The sequence below is a fragment of the Trachymyrmex septentrionalis genome, unplaced genomic scaffold (assembly GCF_001594115.1).
Source record: "Trachymyrmex septentrionalis isolate Tsep2-gDNA-1 unplaced genomic scaffold, Tsep1.0 scaffold66, whole genome shotgun sequence".
Taxonomy (NCBI): domain Eukaryota; kingdom Metazoa; phylum Arthropoda; class Insecta; order Hymenoptera; family Formicidae; genus Trachymyrmex; species Trachymyrmex septentrionalis.
In genome coordinates, this window is record NW_017305843.1 from 1,797,957 (window position 1) to 1,809,193 (window position 11,237).

The window sequence follows — 11,237 nt, forward strand, 5'->3', positions numbered from 1 at the left end:
AGAGAGAGAGAGAGAGAGGGAGGGGAGGGGGGGAGATTGGCAAAGCAGATTCCGAATACATTGTGCACGCAGCCTTAACTCGCGGCGCGTCGCTCTCGCTCCCCGGTGCTCCCCGGGACCCGGGTCCGTCTGCGAGATCTCTATCTCGCTTCACGGAGAGGTTTCGCTACTCGCTCCGCATGCCCCGACTCTCATTGAGAGTCAGTCAGTCAGTCAGTCAGTCCGCCGGAGCGACGCGGTTCGCGCGCATCGTCACACATCGCGCGCCGTTCGCAAGCGAGAGAGGAAAGTTTCGCGCGCCACTCTCCATTCCCTTTTTCATCCCTTTTTCATCCCGCTTCCTTTCTCTCCTTCTCGCTCTTTCCCTTTCTGTTTTACCGATCGAGGGGGTAGACAACCGTGCGTTGAAATCACCGCGGGATCTCCGGTATCTCCGCCGCGCGATCGTGTCCCGTGCGCGCGCCCCGTGAAATCTCAAATCCTCCGATTTCACGCGTCGGATCGCCAACGGCACGCCGCACGCACGCCGGGCACGTTGAATTATATAGGGAGGCCGAGGCGGCCAGGAACGTTTTACGTTGCTCGTTAACTGCCAGTGCACGCACGGCGGTTGCCGGGGAAGGTCGAAGGGACGGGCTTCCTCACACCGGTGTGCGTGTAACACCTGGTAGCGGCGGTAGCGGCGACAACGACGAGGACGACAACGGCGACAGCGGCAGCGGCTGCGGCGGTGGCACTGACCGGCACGTCGCGGTCGCGGGCAATTATGCGATCGGCTGCGGCCGCCCTGGCCGCGGCGGCAACGCTGGCCCTTCTCCTGGACGTCGCCGGCGTGGCCCTCGCCCGACAGCAGCATCGCTCCGGGAACTCCGGCCACAAACCGTCCGGTGACATCTCTCTCTGGATTGATCAGCAGCAAATTAAGATGTTCAGCGGTACAGTTCACAGATGTTGTTGAATCTCAATCCTCTCTCGGAAGTCGGATTTCTTATTTTCTTCCCCCTCTAGCTTCATATGTGACCCCCTTTCTTCGTATCATCGCTGCTCCAGCATCGATCCTCCATTTGAGATATTACCTTTGATAAGTTCGATGCAAAAAAGTATTGTTAAATAAATAAAGAAAGAAAGAAAGAGAGAAATCCGATTACTATTCGCGATATCGGGTTACGTCGTAATTAGGAATTAGTAAACATTAATGTAAAACTGAAACTATTTTTCGCTAATACAGGGGTTGCGATGGAAATATACGCGATTGCGGAGGGCCGAGTACTCGCTTATCTTTTAGATCCAGAGTTTGAGAATAAACTGCCGATTATCCCAAGCGAGGTGTCGCACGTGAATTTCACGTGGAAGTCAGGAGTAAAAAAGTACTATTACAATTTTTTTCGTTTAAAGTCCTACGACGAGAGCATCTTGAAAACTCCATCGATCACGATCAAAAAGGAAGGACGAGTGCCTAAGAGACCGAAAGGTAAAAAGATTTATTGTTAATATTTCAAATATATCGTTCTGTTGCGTCAAAAGTGACACAACTAAAAAAAAAAAAAAACGTAATTTCGAGCTGTTACCATCCTGGCGAAAAGAATAAAAATCAGAATGTAAGTAGAATATAAGGGGAAAGTATAACAGAAGCTTGAAACGAAAATTGAAACAACGAAATGTAAAAAAAGCGTCTTTTTTCCGTTATTTTAATTTTTGCCTCCTAGAAATTTCGTTTACTTACTTTTCTTTTATTACTGTCCCCTTCTTATTCGAATTACGCTCCGATGTTATTTTTGCCAGAGTATGAATAGATGTCTTAGCGTCGAGACACTACCGTGTTTCCAGATAAGTTAGGTAAACGTTTCCTATCAATCATTAAAACTCATAGCAAATTTTCATTACTGCGCATTTGTGCACATTAAAGCCATTGCACAGTGACATTGCACTTAATCTGATTCTGAGTGTAAAAATGAAATATTTCGAATTATAAAATATAATATATACAAATTAAATGAATAGATAAATCAAAAAACGAGCAGAGGAAAGATTTTAATTTAAACTAGTATATTATTCTCATATTTATTCACAATTAACTAATATTCGATGTCATAAAAAAATCTACGCAACGTCATGAATACATACTACTGAAAATTGTCGTTTCTAGCATTTTTGGCGTCATGTTTTTTTAATAACTAATAATCGAATAACGGATTTAGCAGGTAAAATTAAAATATCGGAAATGATTACTCAGATCATTCGCAATAAAAAAAAGGTTTTGTTGCTCAGTATTGGAATTCTTTATGAAAAGAAACAAAATTATTATTACTATTGAGAGTTTATTTATAAAGCATTCTAAGATAAAGTCCATTAAGCACAGCATATATGTATGTTAAGAATAAAAATATTTACCACAAAAAGTCAATAAATCAAGATCTTGCAATACAGAAATGTCGCAGCAGAGAAAAAGATTGTCGGAATCTAAATGCCAGAGAAATGTCCGCAATTTTTTATTCCAGTTAATAGTTCTCGAGATAAAACGATATAAAATTCAAAAAATTGCGATGAAGCTTTTATATTTTCGTTTGTCAGAAAGAAGGGGAGAAAGAGAGAGAGAGAGAGAGAGAGAGTTAATATGTATTGCTGAATTCGAAGTCTAATGCACGTTCGACTTTTATCACGCGATAAATGCCATTTTCACGAATAAATCTAAAATCGCGTTTGCAATGGGGTATATCTTTACCGACATCACGCCACTTTCATGTTCTATGACACGTTAAAATAATGAGTTCAGTATACAAGCTCGCAAATATGTCCGTTTTGTTATTAATTTTTATCTCTCTATGTGACGTTGCATAAGTGCCGTGCCCTAATGGTCTTATTTACACAGTCAAAGGTAGAGATCTTTTGCTGGCGTGCGGCGTAAAATCTACCTGATCTAAGAGAAGGCGCCGAAGATATTCTTTGTCTGAAGAATATTTCGTTCAACCGAATCGATATGAAACGAATTATAGCGAGTTATAGTATTATGACGTTTGCAAGGATTAAATTCTCATCGATGATTTTTGATTAATTTATCATTTTTATTTGAAATACTAAACTTTGTCAATTAAATACATTAGGAATAAATATTATCAATTTGTCCTGTGAAAAGAAATTCGATTAAATCTGATTGCACGATGTGTCATTTTATTTATTAACTATTAATAAGACATGTTTGATTCTATTTATCGAAATAGAAAGTGCTTTTCCTAATTTTTTAATCAGGTACGCGAAGATAATTATTTCTACATTTTTTAATAACATATTTTTATATTTGCGATTATATAATTTTGTACTGTAGAACGTATCAAAAATTTTATCGATAAAATCTGAAACTTCTGCAGATCTGCACGTAATTGGAATAAAATACTTTTAGTTCTCTCTCTTAAATCGGATAAATATAAAATATACTTTATAAGTATAATTTTTTTCTTAGATCGAGTAAATATTATATCACGTGATATCGCCCAAAGAGATCGAACTGCGAGAAAATATCATAAAATTTCATAATAAGTCTAATGTATTTTTTAAGATTAAAATAAAAATCGAAGAATTGAATTAAAATTTGAATAAACATTTCAATAGTATCGAAATTAAGAGTCAAAATTAAAATGAAAAACGCTTACGAACGTTGGAAGATGAATGAAGACAGGTAGGAAATAGAGAAAATTCAGTTACAACGAGCAGATCTCACCCTTTTTTTTTCCGTTGCAGATTTCAGCATTCTCCTACCTTGCGTCGGCAATTCGGGCATAGCGCAATTTGGGATCAGTCTGATGATCGAGACCCTTAAGGGAAAACCTCTAAACGGGACACCTCTCCGTCTCAGTTTAAGAAAAGAATGCACCGTGCGCGGTGAGTCCGTCAGTCGCGCCCACGATCACCACCTCTTCACTCGCACATACAGTTCTGTATCAGCAGTAATTCATCGCCTAATTTGCTGCATGCTCTTGACCGATGCGGGAGAGGCAGTCAGGAATCAGCCGGATCTCTTCCTCGCCTCCGCTCGCGAGGATGTTGCATCGCGGCGCGTAAAACGCGCCCACGAAATCCGGTTCGCGCATGGTTCATTCGTTCCGACTGGCTCTCCTCTTTTTTTTATTTAATCGACAGCCGTGGCATGTACCTGATGCGCGTATGAGCGCACGTTTTGATACTTTGTAAGAGAAAGATTATCTACCTGTACCTGCCCGCCTGCCGGCCGCGGGAACGATGGGTCCGATAATTGTGCGAAGGAGGCGCATCGAATCTCCACCGCTCCACAGTGTGGGAGATTTATGGATGTTACGTCGTTAAACGGTTGCTCCGAGCCTCGATCATCGCGACGAGATCCCGGTCGAAACGAGGATGCTTGCGTTTGTCAAGGTGTCAAAGGGAGTAGCGAATCGATTAACTTGAACCTTTTCCTAACGCCTTCGCAAAACTTGCACGTGGCTAATTTTACACGCGTACTCGTTTTCTCCTCACGTTACAAAAAGGAGCACGTCGAAGCGTCTCGAGGCATCAGTTACCAAAACGGAAGGAAACAAGAGATTTGTTTGAGTCTCAAAATTTTCTCGAGTTCCTGAGGACGCACGTGTTTCAGTTACTTTTGTTCGTGTTTACTCATGCTAAATGAACATTGTCCGCGAAATATTCAACTCAGATCAATGAAGAAAGCCATATTCGATCAAAGCAGATTTTAGTGTCTAATATTTTTACGTAAATTTTACAATTGTCAGTTCTATCAAATCGCGCCAATTATTTGTCAGTTTTGGAATACAGTCCTATATTGAAGTTAGAACGAATTCAGAAGACCCCCGATCACAGATTTAAATCCTGAAATTATGTTTTTCATAATAAATTCTTTACAATATTTAAAAAATGCTCATTAGCATCATTAATATTAAATTAATTTGTAATATTACGTAATTCAGCTTCAGTCTAAAATCGTGTTTCAAGACCGATAAACAATCGGCATACAATTTATTTAAATTGGAAATTGTAGAAATTTATTGCCTAATTTTAATGTCTAATAATAAAAATATTAGTAAGGATTAGGATCTGCTTTAATTGAATAGAGGACAGTAGTCATAATTCGTTCTTATTTTAAGATCGTCTGATAATATCTTAAGATGCTAATACTCTCTGATTAGTTCATAATAGACGGTTCTAAATATAAGATTCGATTATGTACATACACCGCCGTCTTCTTATCTGTGTTTAGCTGAAAACATGAATTAAATCTTAATAAATCATTTATTTGATATATAAGAGTTAATCTAATTTAACTAAAACATTATTTATTGAGTAAAAAATTTTTTTTATCGAATATATAAACATTCATTTGCTGGAAGTAAATATTTAGTTGGTACTGTTCAAATAAATAATTTATTAAAACTTGTACATTTTTTCTCAGTGCATGTTACTGTGCATTATGATATCTATACAAAGAAATAACGCGAGAAAGAGGTCTTTAAGACTCTACAATATATATTTTAACGTCGTCTCTCAACAATGGACCTCAATTTCGCGCCCATCGTCGCTCGCAAGGTGGAAACGTGGATCGCTTTTGTGTGGCTTACCTTTTGCCTAAAAGCACTCTCATTCAGAACTAGATTTTATTAACGCTATCTTAGTATAATACATCTGTCTTGTAATTATGTTAATTACAATTGAAATTGTTGAGTAATGTCGATCGCTCTTTTTAATGCATCAGGCAAGTGTTGCTAACGAGTAAGGATCGGGAATGAATGTAATTTCGTTAAGCTCGATTTCCAATACTGTACCGAGAAAGGATCTTATTAGATCGGGTTTTATTTATCCTCGAACAAGGATTGTTATTATCGCATGCATGCCGCATGCAAATATGAACTCGATTGGAGAAATTATACCAGTGCCAATCCTTACTTTTCATTTTGCAATTTGGCAATTAACTATTGTTATCTAATGTTCAAAGAATACTCGCTTTAGCTTAATATTAAAAAAAATTTTTTTCACTCAAACATTGCTTTAGATCGGTCATTTTTTTCCATTTTATATGCTTGTATCTTCTATATTAGTATCCATTTTTTTCATTTTGCCTGACACTTTATTTATTAAGCGTTAGCCAGTTCTATGCTTCCTTAAGTCATTGTTCGCCTGCGAATTATGAATTAAGTGCCTAATTGCCTACTTAATGCAAAAGAACGCACAAGTCTGCTCTGCCTTCTCAGCGTTATTCTCTCAATCTCTGTGCATTCAAGATGCTAATCATTAAGTCAAGTATGTGTTTATCTACTTTAAGTATTTTACATACATAAATATTCCGATAATATCGAGGATTGAAAGGATTATTTAGCATATGCGATCGGTTGAATTTATTATATAAATCACAAATGAGAAGACTAGCAAATAACGATCCATGTAACATAATTGTTTTCATCTTTTCGAATTCAGATATAACAGAATATGATGCTCTCGAACGTTTCGTTACAATCGCTTCTGCGATAATACATCAATGATAATTCGTGACATAGCAGGTCGAATGTGCAAATGTGAAATAATTAAATATGTATATTTCTCATCAAAGTTTTTTCTTTCAATAAGTAATATTCAATCGAAAGAAATCCACGGTTTGTATGTGCCATAAAAATGAGAAAAAAATATTACAGATTTATAAAAATTGACAAAATTAACAAAATTGATATAGATTACAGTTATTGTATATTATTCTTAATATTAATTATCGTTATATTTTTTTATGAATTTATACACTATTAAGTTTCATTTTAGCAGTTCTGTTCTTTTAAACGATCTTTTTACTGAAAATATATATATTTATTAAATATTTAAAAAATGTTACATTACATAGACTAAAACATATTCTCTTTTTAATAACATAAAATAAAAATATAATATATTGTATTCAATTTCATAGTTAATCCTAAAGTTTTTGAAAAGGAATGTACGATTAAATCTACATGAGATTGCGTTAGAGAAATATCTTATTGGAGTAACCGCTAGTTGGACGCCAGGCACGAGTGAGCGTGCCGCTCTTTCTCGAAATTAATTAGAATGTTTTCCCAAACGATATTCTACTGAACTGCGAGATCGTGTTCGGTTCTGTTACCAAAATATTTCTCGTTTTTAATCGTACAAAGATAATTATTAAATGTGTGTTCATGTTTGTGTATGTGTGTAATGTATTTACAGACATCACGATAATATTCCATTTTTTAACTGGATTTTATTTTTGCAGAGCCTAACCCTGGTCCTTGCCCAGATGGTTATCTAGGTCCTAATTGTAAAACAGCGCTTTGTTATCCGAATTGTATGAATGGCGGTAACTGTACGGCGCCAGGCATATGTTCATGCCCGCCAGGATATCAGGGTCCTTACTGCGAAGGAGGTATAATAAATTACATAAATATATGACGGAAAAAAGTAGAGTTCACTTAAAAGAGATAACAAATTTTTTAAATTTTATTTTAATTTTCGAAATATGTGTGACAAAGTAAATTTTAAATTTAGTATTAACTTATTTTTTTATATCTCCCAATAGATTCGAGCGTTTGTTCAAGCATGTATTACGTCTAATTTTAAGAAAATTTTTGCATAGAAATTTGTATTCAAGTTGCCGAGTCAGTTTTATGTTTCACTTCTTGATCCTCTAAACACAATATTTCTCGAATATTTTTTCAGCTTTCCAAAAAGGTGAAAAAGCGAGGGTACGAAGTCAGAGAATAAAGTACGTGCTCTAGAATTTCTTATTTTTTCAATAGATATAAAAGTTTTCCTATAGTATTCGTTTTCCTATAGCTGTGTAGAGCTGCATTGTCATACAAAAGTATGAATGAGCATTACAACAGATTTTCGATGAATAGTGTTTGTCGCAAAGTTTGAATATTTTAAATCGTATAAAACCCTGCATTATCCCATTTTTGTGAATAAAATTGACAAGTAGTTTCTTTACATTTAAAAACGCACGTCTATTTCCCTAATCTCGCATACCTTCAGATTTCTATCTTCATAGAAAGTTAAATACCATTATCGGGAAAACATTTGATATCAGATCAAAAAATGGAAAGACGTAAAACTAGTTCAGCTAGTTTTAGATACAAATGTCTATGCAAAAGATATATTGAAATGTTACAAAATGGAACAAATGTTTCAATTGTATCTATTGAAAGATTTTGTGAAAAAATAAACTAATGGTAAACTTTATTTTTTTATATACATATTTTAATCAAATATAATTAAAAATTTAATTAGAAAATAAAAATTTTTTTTTCTTTCGAGTGGATCTCATTTTTGGAATTTTCTTCTTTATACATATATTGTTTATACAAATCGATTTTAATTAGTACATATGTTACATAATTCATGAAGGTTCACTTGAAAAGTGATTACATGATAGTGTTTTTATTTATTTTTACTTAATTGCATTTTTTAATTACTTCATAATATTGCAATTTATAAAAAAATTAGTGATTAAAAAATGCTCTATTAAATTCGGGATATCTCGAATATTATTGAGTCAATTCTTTATGTATAAATTCAAAGTATAATTTACTATTATTAAATAAATTACAACACTATTTACAAGTAACAATTTTTTTTACATCTTTAACGTTTAATTTCGAACACTTGCAAATGCGTTCATATCACTTTGGAAATCGAAATAGCGGTTTTACAGCCGCATTTGATCACATTTGTTAGAGCTTGGTAAAATGGTGCTTGCTCGGCGCCGTGATCTATGCCCGTATCATGATGCTCCTGCTCTTCATCTCGGAATTTCTTGATGGTTTCGAGTATTTCTTTGTCCACATTGTCGCCATTCTCCATCAACATACGTAATTGATCGTTGTAATGCTCGACGATCACAGTCTCCACTGCCACAGTGCACGCCATCGCTGCTTTCTTGCCCATGAGAGCAGTACTGGCACCCAAAGCGAACCCGGCGATATTCCACAGCGGGGTGAGGACGGTGGGTCTGACTCGGTACTTGCGAATCAATTCCTCGAATTTGGCGCGATGTCGCTTCTCTTGATCCCACATGTGCTGTATAGTCGGTCCGACCGTCGTTCTGCCTGCGGTTTCGCAGAAAACCATTAGAATTCTATATCTACAACCATACATTATGAAGTCAGGCAACTATACCTAGTATGGCCATTTGTCCGGCGTATATTCTGTCAGCTCCCAATTCGCCGGCATGATCGACTCTTATTACGGAATCGAGTACTTTTCCAGACGAATTCCTGGCAGCTAATGTGCTGGCCAGTCGTATATTCACTCCTCTGACACGCAACATTTTTCTGTATAAAATTTCAAAAAGTTAGGTTTCTATCACTACTTATGAAGACTAACTATGTCAAATTTCTGCACAGGTATCTGCACAGAAAAATGTTTGAACGGAGGAAAGTGTATTCAAAAGGATATCTGTGATTGTCCAAAAGGCTATTTTGGCTTGCGTTGCGAATTTTGTGAGTACAAACAATGGGTCTCAAAGAACATTTTAAAATCGTATAAAATTTAGAAAATTTTTATTATGTTAAATAATTTTTTCTCTTTTTAGCCAAATGCGTTATTCCTTGTCTCAATGGAGGAAAATGCAAGGGCACTAATATCTGCAGATGTTCAAACGAATATAAAGGCAATCACTGCGAAATTGCAACCACACATGCAACGTCACAACGTTCAACATGTAGCAAGCCGTGTAAACATGGAACCTGTCAATCAAACGACACATGCCTCTGTGAAGCTGGCTGGTACGGAAAGTTTTGTCACAAAAGCAAGCCATGGGCTTAGAGATTAATGGAATATCTTCAACGTTATTATTATTCGTACCAACTGAATCCTTTAGAAAGCGACGTTATTCTAAAATCACTAGATGGAATTTACGGCAGATTGTGTTTACATATATATCCTGAATTGTACGGAGAAACAAAGGTCTAGATGCGTTCGTAGAGAAAGAATCTCGTGATATTAAAATGGTTCAAAGAAATTTGTAGTGTATTCTTGTTTTTATTTGTGAAAAGAAAAGCATTAAAGCTTTCACAAGATTTAGATACAAATCTCGATTGGTAACTAATGTGATGTAAAATTCATAGTTTCCAATTTATTCTGCCTCAGATGTGATATGTAAAGAGCTGCTTTATATCATTTTACAATATTATTGTATTTAGTTAATACTACTTTTATACTGTAGATGTAACAATTGTAAAAACAAAATAGGAACAAAATATATTTTCTGTAATGGTTTTAGAAAGCATAATTATGAAATAATTCAGCATTGTAGTAGTATGCCTGTGATGGACTTCTTTCTCTTATACTATCTTTTTCTGTACATCTTAGAATATAGATAAATAAATGTAGTTTTATATTATGAATTGTGAACAGAATATCAATTTTAAAATGATCCAAATAACTTTTAATACTTGAATATAAAACATTTAAAAAATGATATAGGTCTAATCTCGAAAGAACTTTTAATTTATATAAATGTAGTAAAAAATTTTAATTTAGTTATTTACAAAATTATTGATAATATATTTTTTAAACAATTTTAATAACAAAGATTATTTAATTTTAATAACAAAGGATATTTCATACATTACACGCAATAAGGATTAAAAGTAAAACAATATAGAAAGCCAAGAACATTGTGGAAAGTTAAGAATATATCAGATGTATAATCTCTACAAAAAGTGATTGAAATCGAAAATTTATGCTTTCTGCATAAAAATAAATGTTGTATATATATAAAACAGTTTAATAATATATGTAAATTTTTATATTTAACAATATAATTTTAGAGTTTTAATGAAATAATTTTTGTTTTAAGTTCTAAATTGTCGCCAAACTGTTTTACTTTCAAATACATTAAATACAATACAGGAAAATCTTTTCATTTTTTCATTTTATTAAAAAGATATATGTAATATGTTCTTAACAAATAGTACGCTTATTTGCAGAATGAAAGCAGTAACATATTTAGCAAATTTCTACATAAACTCCAAGAAATATTTATTATCGAATGTATGCAACTTTGCATTACGTTAGATACAATGTCAAAGAAACATATTAAATAAAATAATAATACAAGGAAGAAGCATCAAATACGATCTAAACTAGATTTTGCTTAATAATATTTCTATATAAATTTTAAATACATTTTTCAGTTAAATAAATATTACTTATTTGCAGGATTGGAAACCTAATTTAACTTATTAATAAATAATTTAATTATAGTTAGT

General features: G+C 34.6%; 2 protein-coding genes across 2 annotated transcripts in view; one reads left to right on the forward strand and one right to left on the reverse strand.

Moving 5' to 3' along the window:
- Positions 1 to 208: 208 nt before the first annotated feature.
- On the forward strand, positions 209 to 10,317 carry LOC108753184 (protein shifted). Its single transcript, XM_018494562.1, has 6 exons — positions 209 to 935; positions 1,229 to 1,471; positions 3,736 to 3,876; positions 7,241 to 7,390; positions 9,369 to 9,464; positions 9,557 to 10,317. The coding sequence occupies exons 1-6, from the start codon at positions 767 to 769 to the stop codon at positions 9,787 to 9,789; spliced, it is 1,032 nt and encodes a 343-aa protein (XP_018350064.1). The 5' UTR covers positions 209 to 766; the 3' UTR covers positions 9,790 to 10,317.
- LOC108753187 (5-demethoxyubiquinone hydroxylase, mitochondrial) overlaps positions 8,599 to 11,237 on the reverse strand; it is a 4,587-nt gene continuing 1,948 nt past the window's right edge. Inside the window, exons 2-3 of the mRNA XM_018494565.1 lie at positions 9,142 to 9,296; positions 8,599 to 9,071 (exon numbers count right to left, since the gene is read on the reverse strand). Coding sequence (XP_018350067.1) covers positions 8,641 to 9,071; positions 9,142 to 9,296 — 586 coding nt within the window. The 3' untranslated portion in view covers positions 8,599 to 8,640. The remainder of the gene's footprint in view (positions 9,072 to 9,141; positions 9,297 to 11,237) is intronic.